The sequence below is a fragment of the Oncorhynchus mykiss genome, chromosome 17 (assembly GCF_013265735.2).
Source record: "Oncorhynchus mykiss isolate Arlee chromosome 17, USDA_OmykA_1.1, whole genome shotgun sequence".
In the NCBI taxonomy this organism is placed as follows: domain Eukaryota; kingdom Metazoa; phylum Chordata; class Actinopteri; order Salmoniformes; family Salmonidae; genus Oncorhynchus; species Oncorhynchus mykiss.
The window spans coordinates 23,468,948-23,490,744 of NC_048581.1; the positions used below are offsets into that span (position 1 = coordinate 23,468,948).

Genomic DNA, 21,797 nt, shown 5'->3' on the forward strand with positions numbered 1-21,797 from the left:
GAAGTGAAAACTTCACAGGTGCCATTGCTGTTGGCTTGAGGGACTAACGTCACAGCATAACAAGGTAGAGGTTATGTAGACAGTAGAGCAGGCCATCTCAGCAGGTTTCACTATAGCCTGTTCATGTGAAACTTGGTCTGACAGCAGAGCCTAATGACCTAGTGTGAAGAGCTCATGTTGGTGGACCGGTCACTGTCCTAAGACTGTATATATTGAATGACACACAGCTAAAGACAGTCACAAATATTACATTTGATCTGGCCTCGTATCTTTTACGAATAACTGAAGAGGGCGCTTACTGTATTCAGGCCTACTGTGCAAATAATACGGGATTACATCACAGTCATAACATACTGTACCAGTCAAAAGTTTGGACACCTACTAATTCAAGGGTTTTTCTTTATTTCAATTTTTTCGACATTGTAGAATAATAGTGAAGACATCACAACTATGAAACAACGCATGGAATCATGTGGTAACCAAAAAAAAGTGTTAAACAAATATATATTTTAAATTCTCTGTCATCACCCTTTGCCTTGATGACAGCTTTGCACACTCTTGGCATTTTCTCAACCAGCTTCTTGAGGTAGTCACCTGGAATGCTTTCCCAACTGTCTTGAAGGAGTTCCCAACATATGTTGAGCACTTGTTGACTGCTTTTCCTTCACTCTGCGGTCCAACTTATCCCAAACCATCTCAATTGGGTTGAGGCTGGGTGATTGTGGAGGCCAGGTCATCTGATGCAGCACTCCATCACTCTCCTTCTTGGTCAAATAGCCCTTACACAGCCTGGAGGTGTGTCTTGGGTCATTGTCCTGAGGAAAAACTAATGATAGTCCCACTAAACTCAAACCAGATGGGATGGCGTATCACTGCAGAATGCTGTGGTAGCCATGCTCGTTAAGTGTGCCGTGAATTCTAAATAAAATCACTGACAGTGTCACGAGCAAAGCACCCCTAAACCTCCTCCATGCTTCACGGTGGGAACCACACATGTGGAGATCATCTGTTCACCTACAAAGACACTGTTGGAACCAAAAATCTTAAATTTGGACTGCAGACCAAAGGACAGATTTCCACCAGTCTAATGTCTATTTCTCAGGTTTCTTAGTCCAAGCAAGTCTTTTCTTATTATTGTCATCCTTTAGTAGTGGTTTCTTTGCAGCAATTCAACCAAGAAAGCCTGATTCAAACAGTCTCCTCTAGACAGTTGATGTTGAGATGCGTCTGTTACTTGAACTCTGTGAAGCTATTATTTGGGCTGCAATCTGAGGTGCAGTTGATTGCCAATTTCTGAGGCTGGTAAATCTAATGAACTTATCCTCTGCAGCAAAGGTAACTCTGGGTCTTCCTTTCCTGTGGCGGTCCTCATGAGAGCTAGTTTCATCATAGCGCTTGATGGTTTTTGCGACTGCACTTGAAGAAACTTTCAAAGTTCTTGAAATGTTCCGTATTGACTGACCCTCATGTCTTAAAGTAACGATGGACTGTTTTTTTCTCTTTGCTTATTTGAGCTGTTCTTGCCATAATATGGACTTGGTCTTTTACCAAATAGGGCTATCTTCTGTATACCATCCCTACCTCGTCAGAACAAAACTAATTGGCTCAAACACATTAAGAAGGAAAGAAATTCCACAAATTAACTAATAACAAGTCACACCTGTTAATTGAAAAGACTACCGCATGAAGCTGATTTTAGAATCTTAAGTGTGCAAAGCTGTGATCAAGGCAAAGGGTGGCTACTTTGAAGAATCTCAAATATAAAACATATTTTGATTTGTTCAACACTTTTTTGGTTACTACATGATTCCATTTGAGTTTTTTCAAAGTTTGGATGTCTTCACTACTATTCTACAATGTAGAAAATAGTAAAATAAACACAAAACCTGCAATGAGTAGGTGTGTCCAAACTTTTGACTGGTACTGTACATGAATTGTGATATACTACTACACTGTTAGGAACACAAGCATTTTGCTACCCCGGCAGTAACATCTGCTAAATATGTGTATGTGACCAAAAACATTTGATTTCATTTGATACATTAATATGTATCGTAGGCTAACCTATCTACTATGTTTATGAATCAGTGTGTCACATATACTCCCTCCCCGGCCTCTAGGTCATCAGGCTGCTGATTATCCCGCACACCTGTCACCATCGTCCCACACACCTGTGCCTGATGACACTCACCTGGACTCCATCACCTCCTTGATTACCTTCCCTATATCTGTCACTCCCTTTGGTTCTTTCCTCGGGTGTTGTTGACTCTGTTTGCATGTCGGTGCGTTGTTTGTGTTTGTTTTATTTATTAAAATACTCACTCCCTGAACTTGCTTCCTGACTCTCAGCGCACTTGTTACACAGTGTCTACTGAATGACAATTTGAGCACGATGTATAGCCGAAATGTATGAAGGACATTGTAGGTTGTAGGCCTTTAATGTTGGCGATCATTTTTTAAATATATTTTTTTACAATAATGCACTTTAGACTAGCATGAAGCATTGTTTCCCTTTTAGGTATTTATTCAATACACTTATGAGTCTAACCTCCAGTCGGTTTTTCTCAGAAGGCTCTTAACAACACATTAACAGAGGCAAAGCTGATTGAATTCACTATGGTAGTCGCCCTCGCCTTGGAGAGTCACGCTGACAACCATCATGTGATGGCCTGCAGTCCGTCAAGCAGAACCGAGGAGGTTGGTTTGCTACTGGGAGGGACCTGTAGGCTTTGTGCTCCGCGGATTGGTGGGCAGAAGCTTTCACAACTTCTCAATTATGTCAGTCGTCAAAACCCGCCTCTTTCCACCCAAAATAACATGGATGGAGATGCCTGTGGTATAAAAAGTATTGTAGGATAAACATTCCTTTCTTTTAAAACCGCACCGCAAACCCGGGGGAGCATTTATTGATGAGTTCATAGATGGCAGAGGAAGTATTATTAGCAGAAGATGGGAAATGTGTGGGGGTAAGTGTTGATTCTGTTTTAATAATTGGCTTATTGATTCCTCTGGATTTTTGATTATTTCATACAAAGACTGACTAGATTTTCTTTCAGCACTTTTCTAACAGTTGTGCCTTCTCGACAAGTATATCACTTTTTCCATTTTTATAAGGAATATGAGATACACTACACATTGGAGATCTAACTGGCTTTCAATATATTTTTGGCCCTTAAAAGCATGCTTGCCATTTCCCTTTTATGGCCATATATGGTAGGCTACAAATATGTCTTATATACAGTATGGCTTACTTTCAGATTTCTTTGAATGTATATGATGGCATGGCAACGTTGTTGGCCTATTGTAGTGGACTTCAAACCCTAGCCCAATACACATTACTGTGCATGTGTTGTTGTAGCCTACAGTGCATTCTGCTCCGTGGTTTAAACCTCTCTGCATTCATCTCTCAGCCAGTGCTTTCAATTCACTAAGGAATGCAGCTCATCTAGACCAGCTAAAGCATCAGAACATCTAAACTGCTGCAACTTGAGCTTATAAATGGCAACCTTTTCAACGTTTTACTCAGAAAATGATACCTTGTAACTGGGACTTTTAATGGAAACAAATATGTGTTTTTAAGATCGTTAAAGCATCTTAGGAACTTCAATACAAGCCACTGAATCCAGGCTTGTCAGAAGACTAGAGCGACCGATTGGATGTTACAATGCTGCATTGTCTCTCTTCGGCCATTTTCATGTGTGGTTGTCTGTTAGTCTCTCCCGCTGGCCCTTTTTAAGAAGATTGAATTAGGTTCCTAGGCTAGCCATGCTCCACTGTGCTTTTTATTGTTCACCCTAACTTCTCCGCCTGTTTGTTTTACGATGATCGCAAGATAGAGGAAGCTTCAAAACTACGTGAGTGGGAGGCCCCAAAGTGTTTGAGTAATCCTTATAGGCAGTTTAGACAAGGACAGCTTTTGTTTTGGCTTGAGCTCCATATCTCATCTATGTAAATACATTTACATCAGGATGTTTTGAGTCTATGAACTCTATACGGAACTATAAAATGGCCCTGGGTACCTTGGACCTGTTTACACTCGTCTATTCATTCACCCAATAGAAATATTAGTACATCTTGAGCATTTGTAGTCATGCTATAGGCTACTACTGTACACCTGCTGTGGAGTTGTAGCCTATCATATCCAGATCATTATTTTAGCTCTTGGCCTTATGTATTCTTGTTGTACTCTGCCTCAACCATTCACCCCCATACCTACAGTCCACTCAACCATTCACCCCCATACCTACAGTCCACTCAACCATTCACCCCCATACCTACAGTCCACTCAACCATTCACCCCCATACCTACAGTCCACTCAACCATTCACCCCCATACCTACAGTCCACTCAACCATTCACCCCCATACCTACAGTCCACTCAACCATTCACCCCCATACCTACAGTCCACTCAACCATTCACCCCCATACCTACAGTCCACTCAACCATTCACCCCCATACCTACAGTCCACTCAACCATTCACCCCCATAGCTACAGTCCACTCAACCATTCACCCCCATACCTACAGTCCACTCAACCATTCACCCCCATACCTACAGTCCACAGCTGACTCTCCCAAAAGCAATATAGCAGCTTCTGTTGCTTTCTGCTGTACTCCTGATGAGGTTTGGTTAAGTTTGGTTAGTAGGGTGTAGTAAAATCCTCTCTCAGCTACTGACCCTGTGTACTGGGGGTGTCAGTTAAGCTGGCTGTGCTGGAGTTCAGCATCTGGACAGGGGAACAAGTTCAGGCAGGGCTCCTGACGACTACACCACCCCTAGGAATACAATAACACAGTACTTCTACTTAGCCTAGTATGTCTCAGTATATGCAGAGCCGTCATGCCCATAGGGGCACAGGGGCACGTGCCCCCTCAGAATATTTTTTGTATTTTTTGTTTTAATTTTGTGTTGTTTCTCTGTAATACTACTAGCCACCTAGATATGTTATGAAGTTGGCTTTAGCTAGCCCAGCTACAGTAGGTTCCCTGTCTCCCAACCTTATAGCTAGCTATCAAGAAGCCATTGCAAGCCATCAATCAAGTTAGTGTAGTTATCTTGTATGCTGACACAACGATTCTGGTAGTTATTGGTCGTAGTAGCCTACTCTGATTCTGTCCCACTCTGAATAATAGAATAGAGTTTGGCCTTGTAAAAGGGATTTTCTGTCAACTTTACATTTTAGATTAAATTTGTTCAATTGAACTGTCAAGTTTGTCCCTAACCAATTCTAGATGTTTATGTTTTTTACAACTATCTGTAGTGTGATTTAAAAAAAAAAAAAAATCCTCAAGCCTTTTCTTGCTACACCAGGTTGGGGAAAAACGAACACCTGAAACCGTGTACAGTAATTCTGTGTTTGGCAGGTGGTAGCTGAGTAGCTTCCAACTGATTCGAGGGTTGGACCAGTTCCAGCAGGCTGACTAACCAGGGCTGTATTCATTCAGGCACGCAACAGATGAATAACAAAACGTTTTGCAACCGAAAAAGAAAACAAGTATTCTTATTGGACAAGTCCAGGTTGTCCCTCCCTTTTTCAATCTATTATCTTCTGTTTCGTGCCCAATAAACATGACCCAGGTCCGGCCAAGGTCCAGTACAGTACAGCTCTCCTTGTCCCAGACAGTATCCAACCCATACCCTATTTATGATGTATTAAATGCTTGTACATGCAAATTCATGTACTAATCTCATAATTCCATACTAATCCGGCTACCGATAGAAGAATTTAAATGAACCATTTCGGACTCTGACACCCTTATACACTATGCTGTCATTGTATAGTGGCACTAATCTGGGCACCCAAATCTTGCATACCAGCCAGCTACTCGATTTGTCACAAGTCTGTCACAAGGCTATAGCAACACATTTTGTGGCAGCGGTTGTGTTTGTTAAAGTAGCCTAGTAACAGTAAAAGTTGTATACTTCACTTAATAATTGCTTGCATTGCAGAAATGTTTATCCAGAACTGATCTATGAAGTGTAACCTACAGTTTAATGCTCATAATATCAATAATACTATACTGTAAGTGTTGTAGTGTAGCTACATTCAGGTCAGCTTCCCTATGAAAACTGGTTCTGTACATCACAGAAAGCTGTTATGTTGACAGGTTGATTTTAAATCATCGTTAAGCATAATGAACTATGGTTATGTATATTTTCTATTGAAATGCCCAATGACCTGTTTCGTAGTATTTACAGTCACAGTTTGTACTGTTCTCTCCAACACTTAGGCCTACACCACACGACTCTATTAATGAAACGATCGTAGATATATTGGTCAGAAATTGTGCTATCTAGAACCTAAAATGCTTATTCTGCTGTCCCCATTGGAGGTCCCTTTGAAGAACCCCTTTTAGTTCCATGTAGAACCCTTTCCACAGAGGGGTCTACATGGAATCCAAAAGGGTTCTACCTGGAACCAAAAAGGGTTATCCTATTGGGACAGCCAAATAATCATTTTGGATCCCTTTTTTCTAAGAGTGTATTTAGGACCCTGAGTTTTACCTGATAACCTGTAACTAGGGCCCAGTTTTACCTGATAACCTGTAACTAGGGCCCAGTTTTACCTGATAACCTGTAACTAGGGCCCAGTTTTACCTGATAACCTGTAACTAGGGCCCAGTTTTACCTGAACCTGTAATCAGGGCTAGGATTTACCTGATAACCTGTAATCGGGGCTAGGTTTTACCTGATAACCTGTAACTAGGGCCCAGTTTTACCTAGTAACCTGCAACTAAGGCCAGTTTTACCTGATAACCTGTAACCAGGGCCTATGGGTTTTCCTGGACAGTATATGTGCTCAGAAAAAAACTCTGGGCCCTGGTCATATTGTATGATACAATTATCCAAATGTTATCAGATGTCTTGAATGTTTCTCATCAGGTTTTGCAGTGTTCTTAATTTGACCAGTTTCTCACAGCATGAAAATAATCCTGGAGCAACAGGATGATCAAATGAAGACCCTACACCTGTACAGCATCTCCTAATGTTGTGTCATCTTTTCCTTCCTCTAGTCTCTCACCAAGTCGCTGCTGGCCGTGGCTTTCCTGGCCTCGTTCGGTAGCTCCATGCTCTATGGCTACAACCTGGCCGTCGTCAACTCTCCTGCAGAGGTTGGAGGCACCACAGTAACATCTCTATGCAATAAGACACTGCAGGCCTACATGTACTGAAAGGCCTATTATGAATATACAGACTCCATGACCGAACCAATCCTTTTTATAAGTACATATGTACTGCTACACAAACTAAGACACCATATGTATTGTATAGGTTTACCACCATGAGTATTCTGTTCACGCCGTGTTACTACTCTCCTCGCATCTAGAGTCATGGGAGTAGTGTGAAATTGCTGATCTGGGGTCATTTTTGCATTTCCCCCACTATCCCCCACTGTTGGTTAACGTTTACATTAGGGGAGGGGAAGCTGATCCTACGCCTGTACCCAGGGGGGAAACTTCACCCGTGAACCGAGCCATGAGTCTTGTTGCCTGATTTCCTGGTTGTGGTAGATTTGTGTTGACCCGGATGGTTGAACCGTTTCAGTGTGAACTGTGTCAATTCAGTCAGCCTCACATTAGACCGTGTTATTTCCACAATGGGGAACGGTTGACGTTGTAAGGCCTGCTCTTGCAGAGCGTTTCCATCTTAGACTTGGATAGGGATCTTATAAGCTAAATTGATTTGTCTACGGGAGACAAAATGGTGTCATAAAAACATAACACACAATGGCCATTGACGTACACTTCCATAGACAATACAGTCGCACATTTTCACAGCAATTATTGGTATCTGAAGTTGAATCAGCCCAGTGTCTCTGGGTTAGAGATGATGATGATGAGTATGCCGTGTCTCTTGTCTAACTCCCATTAGACAGCTCTGCAAGCGCTATGCTGTCAAAATGCGTTTGTTACCAAATATGGTGTTTCGCCGAGCAACTATTTTAATGTACTCCTGTTACGGCCAGTATGTTAGAAAAAAAAAGGTCTAAGTAAAAATGTGAAAGCCACATTTTCGGCACCTTCAATGTATTCAGCTGACTTCTGACTTCTGCGTCGCATTAATGAGTGATTTACATTGGAGGTGACGAATATGCATTTTTTTTCGGTTGCTTGTACATGGAAAAAAAAATATATGTTTTATTGTCACACACCGGATAGGTGCAGGGAATCTTTTTTTTTTTACAGGGTCAGCCATAGTAGAGTTTCACCTTTTCGGCTCAGTTATTAGAACCAGTGACCTTTTGATTACTGGCCCAACGCTCGAACCACTAGGCTACCCACCGCTGGCTGCTTGCAGAGCTGACTAATGGGAGTTTGAATCGGAGCTTCCTGGGCGTTAAGGAAGAGACGCATCATACTCATCTCTAACCCACAGACACTGGGGCAAATCAGGCCATACATGACGCATTGTTGCATGGTGAAATGAGTGAAAATGCTACCACCTCCCTGTCTCATGGATACCTGATGTTACTGTTCTTGTGGTTGTTGTTGTAGTTGATGATGGTGATGATGAAGATGATGGGGTTGATGAGGACAGGGTGGTTTTTAGTGATATTGCAATGTTTTTAATTTAATCCCGTTGTCAAATCTGTTCACGCCCTCTTCTTACAACCATTTTAGGAATGTTCATCGATTACAGTGCCTTGCGAAAGTATTCGGCCCCCTTGAACTTTGCGACCTTTTGCCACATTTCAGGCTTCAAACATAAAGATATAAAACTGTATTTTTTTGTGAAGAATCAACAACAAGTGGGACACAATTATGAAGTGGAACGACATTTATTGGATATTTCAAACTTTTTTAACAAATCAAAAACTGAAAAATTGGGAGTGCAAAATTATTCAGCCCCCTTAAGTTAATACTTTGTAGCGCCACCTTTTGCTGTGATTACAGCTGTAAGTCGCTTGGGGTATGTCTCTATCAGTTTTGCACATCGAGAGACTGAAATTTTTTCCCATTCCTCCTTGCAAAACAGCTCGAGCTCAGTGAGGTTGGATGGAGAGCATTTGTGAACAGCAGTTTTCAGTTCTTTCCACAGATTCTCGATTGGATTCAGGTCTGGACTTTGACTTGGCCATTCTAACACCTGGATATGTTTATTTTTGAACCATTCCATTGTAGATTTTGCTTTATGTTTTGGATCATTGTCTTGTTGGAAGACAAATCTCCGTCCCAGTCTCAGGTCTTTTGCAGACTCCATCAGGTTTTCTTCCAGAATGGTCCTGTATTTGGCTCCATCCATCTTCCCATCAATTTTAACCATCTTCCCTGTCCCTGCTGAAAAAAGGAGGCCCAAACCATGATGCTGCCATCACCATGTTTGACAGTGGGGATCGTGTGTTCAGGGTGATGAGCTGTGTTGCTTTTACGCCAAACATAACGTCTTGCATTGTTGCCAAAAAGTTCAATTTTGGTTTCATCTGACCAGAGCACCTTCTTCCACATGTTTGGTGTGTCTCCCAGGTGGCTTGTGGCAAACTTTAAACAACACTTTTTATGGATATCTTTAAGAAATGGCTTTCTTCTTGCCACTCTTCCATAAAGGCCAGATTTGTGCAATATACGACTGATTGTTGTCCTATGGACAGAGTCTCCCACCTCAGCTGTAGATCTCTGCAGTTCATCCAGAGTGATCATGGGCCTCTTGGCTGCATCTCTGATCAGTCTTCTCCTTGTATGAGCTGAAAGTTTAGAGGGACGGCCAGGTCTTGGTAGATTTGCAGTGGTCTGATACTCCTTCCATTTCAATATTATCGCTTGCACAGTGCTCCTTGGGATGTTTAAAGCTTGGGAAATCTTTTTGTATCCAAATCCGGCTTTAAACTTCTTCACAACAGTATCTCGGACCTGCCTGGTGTGTTCCTTGTTCTTCATGATGCTCTCTGCGCTTTTAACGGACCTCTGAGACTATCACAGTGCAGGTGCATTTATATGGAGACTTGATTACACACAGGTGGATTGTATTTATCATCATTAGTCATTTAGGTCAACATTGGATCATTCAGAGATCCTCACTGAACTTCTGGAGAGAGTTTGCTGCACTGAAAGTAAAGGGGATGAATAATTTTGCCCGCCCAATTTTTCAGTTTTTGATTTGTTAAAAAAGTTTGAAATATCCAATAAATGTCGTTCCACCATCTATTGCACCTTGCCTATGCCCCTTGGCCATCGCTCATCCATATACTGATATGTACATATTCTCATTCACCCCTTTAGATTTGTGTGTATTAGGTAGTTGTTGGGGAATTGTTAGATGACTTGTTAGATATTACTGCACTGTCGGAACTAGAAGCACAAGCATCTCGCTACACTCGCATTAACATCTGCTAACCATGTGTATGTGACCAATAAAATGTGATTTGATAAAGCAGCTTTACAACCAGACAATGGTGTCTGCTTCTAGCAATTTCTTCTGACTTGACATGGTATCTATGGTATGTTTGACTCTTCCTCCCTCTCTTCCTCCTCTCCCAGTACATCAAGGCATTCTATAACCAGACGATGGTAGCAAGGAACGGGACGGGTCTGGACGACAAGACTCTTACGTTGTTCTACTCTGTCACCGTGTCTGTGTTTGCCATCGGGGGCATGGTGGGCAGCCTCATGGTGGGCATACTAGTCACCAGATTTGGAAGGTAAGACTTAGCCCCAAGTCTTAGACTTGCCCCTCCAGACATAATTGACACGCCACTGACATAATAAAAAGCATGAGCTGGCCCACACCCAGAGAAAATGATTTAGTGTAGAGGTTCTGACTAACAGAGAATAAACTGATAAACTGTAAGCTATGAAAATAAAGAGAGTTGAACAGTCCATATGTATAACATCCCAGTCATTTATTTTGTAAAAAAAAAAAAACACCAATGTTCTGGCATCACTTTGCCTTCTTCAGGGTAATGTCATGAATTCTTGAACCAGGTTATGTAGACAAACAGTGCAATTGCGTGGTCACAATGTTGAGGATAGCTTACGCAATATTTCCCTTGCTCAGGATTACAGTCAAAAACTCCCACCTTCATCTTCTTCCATACCGGGTATGTGGATTTATGTAGCCCTCTCTCTCTCTCTGTGTGGGCTAAGACCTGTTTCCATGAACTACACGTGGACCTGCACAGATATCTTCCATAATGGCTCATAGTCCTAGACTGCCACGGGGTCAGAGACCCTATTTGGTCTACCTAGAACTCAACTGAGACATCCTACCCGATCTCCACTCTCACTTCCTGTTTACCCAGATCAAGTGATCTCTTGTGCTTGGTTAATACTAAATCCTCATCGTCTAAACTATGGGTCAAGTTACCACCTTCTGCATTCTCGGATGGGTCATGGTGTATTAGGAATATGGCTCCCACAATAAGACAGCTCAGACCAATCAGCACTCCTGTAAAGCCTCACCCTTTCTCGGAGAACATATCATCAGCTAGAGGCCAGCCCATACTTTCACTTCTATGAACGCACACAGGGAGGATAGGGCGGGGTCAGGGAATCTTCGTTAGAGAGGTAACCCCCGAACCCTATTGGTATTCGGTTCTTCTCCTAACTCTGTGATTGTTCGACAGTGTCAGTGTCTTACCCTCTTGCAATATGTGATATTAACCCAGGTAGCTCTTTCAGCTATTCTCACTGCGAAGGCTGTCACCAGGAGTACTTGGTATGCCCCCCCCCCCTCCACTGTGGCTGCTTCCAGTCTTCTATGTCTACTTGTTCTGGTCCCTAACTCTGGCCTTCTATTTGTGATACCTGATTAGCTAAACTGTCATCCATTATTTATAAAAATAGATCCTAGTAAACTAACTCTAGGGATAATGTCTTGACCTAATATTTCAGTTACCATAATCGTGTCCGCCAAGTAAGTTGGGAACGCTATAAAAACATTTATTTTATTCGTTTATCATGCAATAGGCCACAAAGTGTCCTATTCTATCCCCCCTTTGATACATGGCTCTGCCCATGTATCAATATTGCCACATATCTAAACAATGACTTAGGTAAGATTAGTAAATTATCCTTATGTCTTACATTATCTTGTAGGAGCACCCCTTTCATTCTCTACATGTCCAATTCTCCCTGGGGCCTTCGGTCATGGCTATCCTTTAACAATTCTCTGTCAAGTGTCTTATCTACTTTAAGAGTTATCTGTGCTGCTTTGTATGGTCTTAAATGTCTATGTGCTTGTCTAAGTAAACAGTAACCTTTCTCTCCTTTCTTATTTCACAGGCACTAGTCAATGCTACTATTTCTGCCTATTGTTCCGAATCATTTCTAGGCAATGGTTCAGTGTCAGGCCCCTTTTGTCTCCACCAAACAACTGTGATTAATGTGCACTGTCCCTTTAAAATGAAATTAACTCAACCTGCAATCCCCTTTACCAACCTGACATGGTTCCACGAAATGCAAACAGATTATAATGTTAGAATACTTGCACTTTCTGTTCCAATTCACTGGTGTTACCTAAACTATCAAACCAAGAATCAATAACCAGAAACTATCCCATGATCTTTACGATTCAACTATTCAAACCTCTCTCCTGTCTCGCTACCACTATCCTCTGCCCCTGAATCTAGTCATGCCTCCTCTTCCTCCTTTGACTCAGGCTGTGGGCGCCTGCTTCTTTTGTCCCTTCTATCTTTCTTATTACGACAATCACAGTGATTGTGTCCTACTTTCTTGCAGTGCCTGCATGGTGCCTCACAATCCCGAGCAGAGTGACCCGACTTGTTACAAGTAAAACATCTTTCATTATCTCGATATCTGTCCTTATCTCCTCTTCTGTTCGCCTTCCATCCCTTTCTGTCAGAGCCCTTACTGGCTATCTCACCCAGAGTGGCCATCAAGTATTCTGCCCCTTTCAGCTTCTTCTTAGTCTCCTCGCTTTTACCGTGCTGTTCATAATGAATTGCATTTCTTGTTACTTCCCCCAGTTCTGCTAGTCCCCACCCCACCAAGGTTTTCTTTATGGTACTGCTAACCTCGGGGCGCATTCCACTGAGGAAAGCTTTCTTCAGCTGCTGGTGATATGCAGTGTTAAAACCATCTGCTATGGGGGGCTCTGTTAAACCACTGTCAGCGTTAAACACATCCTTCAGCCTCTCTAAGGACTGACTGATGGTCTCACCATCTCCCTGCCTGCATTCAGAAACCTTAGAGAAGTCTGCGTGTCGGTGATAATAATCCCTCAAATTATTATACAATTCTGTAATTTTAACAACGTAATCACCCTCTGCCGCCCATGGCACTGTAATTAAATGGTTATGCACCCATTGCCCTCGTACAGCTGCCCAGTCCTTCCCCACCAACTGCTGTACCGCTCTCTCCACTTCTCCTGTGTTTAACTTGAAGCTGGTTGTCAAACCTTCTAGATCCCTTCTAAATCCTTCCATGCCTGTTTTAGGGTGTATCATTCCTTCCACCGCTCTTTCTACATCCCTATGTGTCCATGCCCTATGCGACTACAGCCTTCTGAGTGGTGAAGCCCTGTCTCTACCTCTTTCCCCCTTGTTCATCCTACGTCCTCGTTCGGTTAAATCTTTCATGACCTTCCCTATGGTAGCTAGCCCTATTCGGAGTGGTGGGACGGGATGCACTGGCTGCCGTCTCCTCACCACCACGGTCTCATCATCAGGATTCTCTCTCCACGCCTGGTCTATCCGGGTGGGTTATAATTTAGACTTATGAGGGACCTCCAGAGGAGCCGTGGGAGTTATTGCTCTCTGTTGCTGGCAACTTGAATCTTCCTTCTTTTTCTTTTCTCCCTCAGCTCTCTTCCTCGCCTCGGCTAACCATACCCTCGCTGTGTCTAGCCCCTCTGCCCGTTGTTTATCTGCCTTGTCCCCACAAACCCTATTTATTTGTTTAATCATTGATTCCAGTTTTTCTATATTTAAATGTCCGTCAAATTCGTACTTCCTCCTCCATGTCGGGCCAAAATAGGTGTTCCTCTTATCTTTTCCCTGCATATATTTCTCATCTCCCATTAATTCCGGGACCTCCTTTGAGGATTTACTGCCCATTGTTAGTAACCCTTGTAGTTCCTAGATCTATTCTCCAAATCTGTGTGTATGTATTTCTATGATCTAAGTATGTGCTTTTTCCCGTTATCCAATTACTATAGTTGTTATTTCTGCACAATCTATGTGTGTCTCTTTTCGTGGGATAGTCAGACCCATTTTGCGCGCCTCCGGTAGTTCTTGCCTCTCTCCCTGCTAATATACTTTAGATCAATTACTATTAGATCGGCTAATGTATATTGGCCAAGTTAACGGTTAGGTCTCAACATAGATAGTTTAGTGCAGATACCTTCGCGCCATTACGGATCTGTGTTTTTCCTTTCTTGAAACTTTATCTATAGAGGTGTCGATCGCACATTAGGTCTCACCCGTATTACAACCTATTAGCAATATTCCAGGGGTCGTAAATCCCTAGTCAGCAGCCTATTTGTCTATTGATGCTTGTTCTTTTGACTTTAATATCTCGTATCTCCCTCCGCTATATTAGGCTTCCTTTCTTCGTTGGATAATCAGACCTAGATGTGCGGAGATCTGACTCTCACCTTTCTGCTAATATACTCCAGATCAATTGCTGTTAGACCTTAGTATGTTAGACCGGCTAATGTATCTTAACCAATTTAGCGGTTAGGTCTCAACATTAGACAGTTTATTGGTAGTGGCCACAGATACTCTGGGTCATTACGGACCCCCTTCTCCTGCTGCCTAGGTGGCTCTACACCCAATTCCTATTTTCCAATTGCCTAGAATACTACCTATATCAGGGTTCTTTACACAAAATTCAAAACATAGGTCACCATGTAAGAGTTCCCTGTGGGATTTTTAAAATCAACACCTAAACTACACAAAAAATCAAATATATTTCTGAATGTAGCCCGATCGTCAATTCCCCATAATTCATGAATAAAGATTTACTGACCTTCTCATAGACTGGGAAAAGCAATGTAGGTTAGATTCCGTCACCGTCTCTGCCGACCTTAGATATATACCGGCCTGTTATAGAACCCCAATGTCAAGGGACAGGTCTTTAATTTACGGGTCAATTACCTGCCTGTGCACGGTTTTCGGCGCACGGTTTTCGGCTCACGGTTTTCGGCTTAGTACCTTCAGACTGCAGGGACAGATATTGAAATCCGGCTCTCGAAGGACCAATTGTTAAGAGATTTATGTTCTCCATGTTCATAAACCAATTCAATCAAACTACTCAGTCTGCCAGATCAGGATTTGTAAGATACTGATTGAAATGAAGCAGACAGAGGCCCAGCTAAAATAGTTATTCACGGGAACGTTCTGGTCTGTTGTACAAAACAATTCACGCACACACATTCACACAAACATACGGGCACACATTCACACTAACGTTAGCACACGTCCTGCTACCCAGCCGACAAAGTTTAGGGGATTCCGTGAGACTTTACTCCCCATCCTCCCTCAAGATAGGGAGACCGAGACCTTGGGAAGTACTCTCAGTGGCCCCAGCCAAGGTCGGCACCGAATCTTGCTCAGACAGTCGGTTTTTAAGATACTATTATAGACATATTGTACAGACTAGACATATGTACAAATTATGGTTATACATGATTCTAACCAATTTCATACGATTATATGGCTTCAGGGTAGATATGGCTTCAGGGTGGAATATTCTAGTCATTCATATAAATTCCATCAACACAAAGGTCCTTCCACCAAGTATTTTCTCAGGGGGGTGGAGACTTATCAATTTATGATATTTAATATTTTCCTCATTTGGAAAATGTTCGATAACTTTCTCTGACTTTTAAAATGTGGAGTAAGTTGTTTAGATATGTATGGAAGAAAAAATAATTGAATCCCTTTTTAGATTTAATTTTGAGGCAGCAAAAGATTTTTGCGAAAATGGGGAAAGGAAAAGAGAAGTCAATGGAAAACTGGTCAAACATCTAAAACTAATGATTTACACTGTGGAAAATGATATATGTTGGAAATCATTCAGACATTCATGCATACTTAGGCTACATCTCTTCGTGTTACGAAAGTCATACATTTAAATTCGGTGTTTGAGAATATTGGATTTCCAGTATGTAGAAGCCAATGGTTTGTAGAAGGTTTCTCAGGCTGACTGTTCTGCTGTCTACAGGAAAGGCACCCTGGTGAGAATCACATGTCTGGTGTTTATAGGTGGAGCCTTCATGGGCTTCAGCAGGACCTTCGGCTCTCCAGAGATGATCATTGTTGGACGCTTCATCACAGGAGTACACTCAGGTAATGCAATAACAGATAAGAAATCAAATCAAAATCAAATCAAACAGAGAATAATACCATTATGTCCTACCGTCCTTAACATGTTGAGTAAGGATTAGGAAACACTATTTGAGTGGGTAATCATAAGGCCGAGAGAGAGAGAGAGTACTTGCGTCAGGTGTCAATAGCACATACTGTAGGTAACTTGACACCTGACGCAAGTACTCTCTCTCTCTCTCTCTCGGTCTCTCTCTCTACCGCACCTGCTGTCTCGACCTCTGAATGCTCGGCTATGTAAAGCCAACTGACATTTACTCCCGAGGTGCTGATCTGTTGCAACCTCTATAACCGCTATTTGACCCTGGTGGTCATCTATGAACATTTGAACATCTTGGAGGAGCAATCTGGCCATAATGGCCATGCATTCTTATAATCTCCATCCGGCACAGCCAGAAGAGGACTGGCCACCCCTCAGAGACTGATTCCTCTCTAGGTTTCTTCCTAGGTTCCTGCATTTCTAGGGAGTTTTTCCTAGCCACCGTGCTTCTACCCCTGCATTGCTTGCTGTTTGGAGTTTTAGGCTTGGTTTCTGCTGATGTAAAGGGCTTTAAATAAACACAGTTGATGTATGCATTTCTGTGTGTTGTGTTTTACTTATCTGAATGAATCAGGTCTTCTTTCTGTTGCTCTACAACATATGATCAGCCTTTATCAGCAACAATGCTAGCTGTAAGGTTAACTGCTAGTGCTGAATCTGATCTGTGTAATGTACATATCCCCCTCCCTCCAGGTATCTCTCTGAGTGTGGTACCTATGTACCTGGGGGTGATAGCACCGAAGAACCTCTATGACCTCTCACCTCTGTTCCCCTCCCACCAGGCATCGCTCTGAGTGTGGTACCTATGTACCTGGGGGTGATGGCACCGAAGAACCGCTATGACCTCTCACCTCTGTTCCCCTCCCACCAGGTATCTCTCTGAGTGTGGTGCCAATGTATCTTGGGGAGATAGCACCTAAGAACCTGCGAGGCTTCCTGGGCCTCGTGCCTAGCATCTTTATCTGTCTGGGAGTCTTCATCGCTCAGATCCTGGGGCTACATGAACTACTGGGAAAGGTGCAGTAAAATCTTATCCTTAATATCTTAGTTCATAGTTAAGCTTCTTTGTTGGTCTTTTCTTTGGCGTAAATAGATAAAGAACTTTTGGTGAGGTAAAGACAAATGAAACGTAGCCTCTTAAACTCTGACGCCCTCTGGTGGCATTTTCTAAACCCCGCATAATATTGTACACTACGTTCATAAAGTGTATTTCGGTTTCCAAACTATAAGTCCTACAAACACATGCTTGGTACTGTTACAAAGGTGAGAACTGTGGGATTCCGATAAAGGTGAATAATGTGACTAAAACAGAGCCTGAGATGCAGCAGGCCTAAAACCCTTGAAATGCACAGATTTTTGTTGTTGTTGTTTATTTCTTCACGGAGGGGGGATGGGGAATAAGACCTTTTACTGTCTAGGTTTGAAATAAAATATGTCACCAATTACTATTCCCCCCCAAAAATATGTATATATTTTAAGTAATGGTGGCACTCTAAACATGCACACATTTCCATAGGAAAACAGCCATTTTAAAAGTGTAGGGCTTGTGCAAAAATCCATGCCATCATTTTTCGTATTACAAGAATTATATGCATACGAAGAGAAAGATGAAGTCTCTACCGATCCATTGATGTAAATATAACCCCTGTCTGATTCCTAGTTCGTCCACTAGATACGAGAACACATGACGTCTCATGGCCACATGAAACCAGTTGGTTAGGGTAGCGAGTCACTGTTCCAAAATGGCTGAACGGATTTTCAAATCTGACATAAAAAATAAGACGCAAACAAGTGAAGAAACTTCTAACTTATTATCCCATTCACTTGTCCTATTGTAAATGAGTGAGAGTTTAAGGATGCATGTGGAGGATGCATACAAGGTAATGTGGATAGAGAAAGAAATTCATTGCTTTACATTGACCATCAGGGTGTACCCTTTCCATGCATACTAAATGTTTGCACTTTTGGTGACTTGACCAACCAGTCTAATATACTCTATGAATATACAGTATCCATGATATATGGCCTTTATGATGGTGGTGGGGGGGAGAGATTCTTATGACATTGCCAGCAGTAATATTTTAATTCAATTTCCAAAAAGGCAATGTCTATGTCTATCAAATGATATGTCACTCTATTTTCTGACCTATTTATTTATAAATAAATGTGGGGGGGCCCTGTACCGGGCCCAAATCAACCGCTCAGAGTTTGACAGAATAAACTCACCCTGTGACGTGCTGGTAAAGCCTATACATTGGAGGTATTTTAAAAGTACACTGCAATGAGAGAAGAGTATGTGACATTCATTTTATTTCAGACCTTTCTTTGGAGAAATGATATCCTCCTCTCAAGGCGGAACTATCAAGGAATGAGATCTGAATACATCTGCAGTGTGTCCCAGTTCTACAGTAATCAGATCAGTCAGTAGTATCGACCCACGTGGTAGACTCATCTTTTACGATCATCTCCATTCAGCACACTATTTGGCTGCTTTTTATACCAGAGAGTTTCTACCTTCTTTCAAACTTTGTCATATAATTGTTTTAATGATATCAAACTCATATTGACCTCTTGCTGACCCTATATCCTTTGGCCTCTAACCCCTCAACAGGAAGAGCACTGGCCCCTCTTCCTGTCTCTGGTGGTGATCCCCACAATGTTCCAGCTGATGCTGTTGCCATGGTTCCCAGAGAGCCCGCGGTACCTGCTCATAGAGAAGAGGAATGTCCACGCCACCATCACAGGTGAGGAGGCTCCGTCCATTAGGAGGATATAGTTGATAGTTATTTATTTATTTTCTTGGCATATAGAGTAGGCTGTAAAATACCTTAAAGACCTGAATTGCTATTGTAAGGAATATTATTTTTTGGGGGAAAGCTGTGACCACAGACCAATACAACAAAGACTTATATTTCAATATAGTCCATACGGTATACAACCCTAGCTGTGCTGTACTCACCAGTCTAGTAAAGTGAAATTCTCTCCCCAGCTCTGAAGTGGTACCGGTCCAAAGTGAACATCCAGGCAGAGATCGAGGAGATGCAGGAGGAGCAGCGGTCCATGTCCTCGGTCCAGACCGTGTCGGTCATCGGTCTGCTGAAGGACCGGAGCGTCCGCTGGCAGGTCATCACTATAGTGGTGGTCAATATCGGCATGCAGCTGTCCGGTATCGACGCGGTGGGTCTGTGTGTGTGTGTGTGTGTGTCCATACATTCATGCATACATGCAGGAGAGTGTGTGTCCCTGTGTGTGTGGATACACTATATGCCCCTATCACCACCACCACTATATATTACAGCCTCACTTAGAACCAATGGTGCTGAGTGACAAAGCAGGGGCACGCCTCATTACTGTACAATACACCCTAGACACACACACACACACACACACACACTGGTCCTCATTACTGTACAATACACCCTAGACACACACACACACACACACAGGTCCTCATTACTGTACAATACACCCTAGACACAAACAAACAGGTCCTCATTACTGTACAATACACCCTAGACACACACACACTGGTCCTCATTACTGTACAATACACCCTAGACACACACACACACACAGGTCCTCATTACTGTACAATACACACACACACACACACACATACACACACACACACACACACACACACACACACACACACACACACACACACACACACACACACACACACACACACACACAGGTCCTCATTACAATACACCCTTGAAACACACACACACAGGTCCTCATTACTGTACAATACACACACACACACACACACACACACACACACACACACACACACACACACACACACACACACACACACAGGTCCTCATTACTGTTCAATACACACACACACACACACACACACACACACACACACACACACACACACACACACACACACACACACACACACACACACACACACACACAGGTCCTCATTACTGTACAATACACACACACACACACACACACACACACACACACACACACACACACACACACACACACACACACACACAGGTCCTCATTACTGTACAATACACCCTAGACACACACACACACACACACACACACACACACACACACACACACACACACACAGGTCCTCATTACTGTACAATACACCCTAGACACACACACACACACACACACACTCACACATACATACACACAGGTCCTCATTACTGTACAATACACCCTAGACACACACACACTGGTCCTCATTACTGTACAATACACCCTAGACACACACACACACAGGTCCTCATTACTGTACAATACACACACACACACACACACACACACACACACACACACACACAGGTCCTCATTACTGTACAATACACACACACACACACACACCCACACACACACACACACACACACACACACAGGTCCTCATTACTGTACAATACACCCTAGACACACACACACTGGTCTCATTACTGTACAATACACCCTAGACACACACACACACACTGGTCCTCATTAATGTACAATACACCCTAGACACACACACACTGGTCCTCATTACTGTACAATACACCCTAGACACACACACACTGGTCTCATTACTGTACAATACACCCTAGACACACACACACACACTGGTCCTCATTAATGTACAATACACCCTAGACACACACACACTGGTCTCATTACTGTACAATACACCCTAGACACACACACACACACTGGTCCTCATTAATGTACAATACACCCTAGACACACACACACTGGTCCTCATTACTGTACAATACACACACACACACACACCCACACACACACACACACACACACACACACAGGTCCTCATTACTGTACAATACACCCTAGACACACACACACACACAGGTCCTCATTACTGTACAATACACCCTAGACACACACACACACACACACAGGTCCTCATTACTGTACAATACACCCTAGACACACACACACCGGTCCTCATTACTGTACAATACACCCTAGACACACACACACACACAGGTCCTCATTACTGTACAATACACCCTAGACACACACACACACACACACAGGTCCTCATTACTGTACAATACACCCTAGACACACACACACCGGTCCTCATTACTGTACAATACACCCTAGACACACATACACTGGTCCTCATTACTGTACAATACACACACACACACACACACACACACACACACAGGTCCTCATTACTGTACAATACATCCTAGACACACACACACCGGTCCTAATTACTGTACAATACACCCTAGACACACATACACTGGTTCTCATTACTGTACAATACACACACACACACACACACACACACACACACACACACACACACACACACACACACACACACACACACACACACACACACACACACACACACAGGTCCTCATTACTGTACAGTACACCCTAGACACACACACACACACACAGGTCCTCATTACTGTACAATACACCCTAGACACACACACACCGGTCC

At 42.8% G+C, this 21,797-nt stretch overlaps 1 protein-coding gene across 1 annotated transcript in view; it reads left to right on the plus strand.

The window, feature by feature from the left end:
* Positions 1–2,821: 2,821 nt before the first annotated feature.
* The window catches only part of LOC110493513 (solute carrier family 2, facilitated glucose transporter member 9), a 27,618-nt gene continuing 8,642 nt past the window's right edge, over positions 2,822–21,797 (plus strand). Inside the window, exons 1-7 of the mRNA XM_021567826.2 lie at positions 2,822–2,966; positions 7,016–7,114; positions 10,478–10,638; positions 16,124–16,248; positions 17,196–17,341; positions 18,936–19,068; positions 19,314–19,501. Of these exons, the coding sequence (XP_021423501.2) occupies positions 2,922–2,966; positions 7,016–7,114; positions 10,478–10,638; positions 16,124–16,248; positions 17,196–17,341; positions 18,936–19,068; positions 19,314–19,501 (897 nt within the window). The 5' untranslated portion in view covers positions 2,822–2,921. The remainder of the gene's footprint in view (positions 2,967–7,015; positions 7,115–10,477; positions 10,639–16,123; positions 16,249–17,195; positions 17,342–18,935; positions 19,069–19,313; positions 19,502–21,797) is intronic.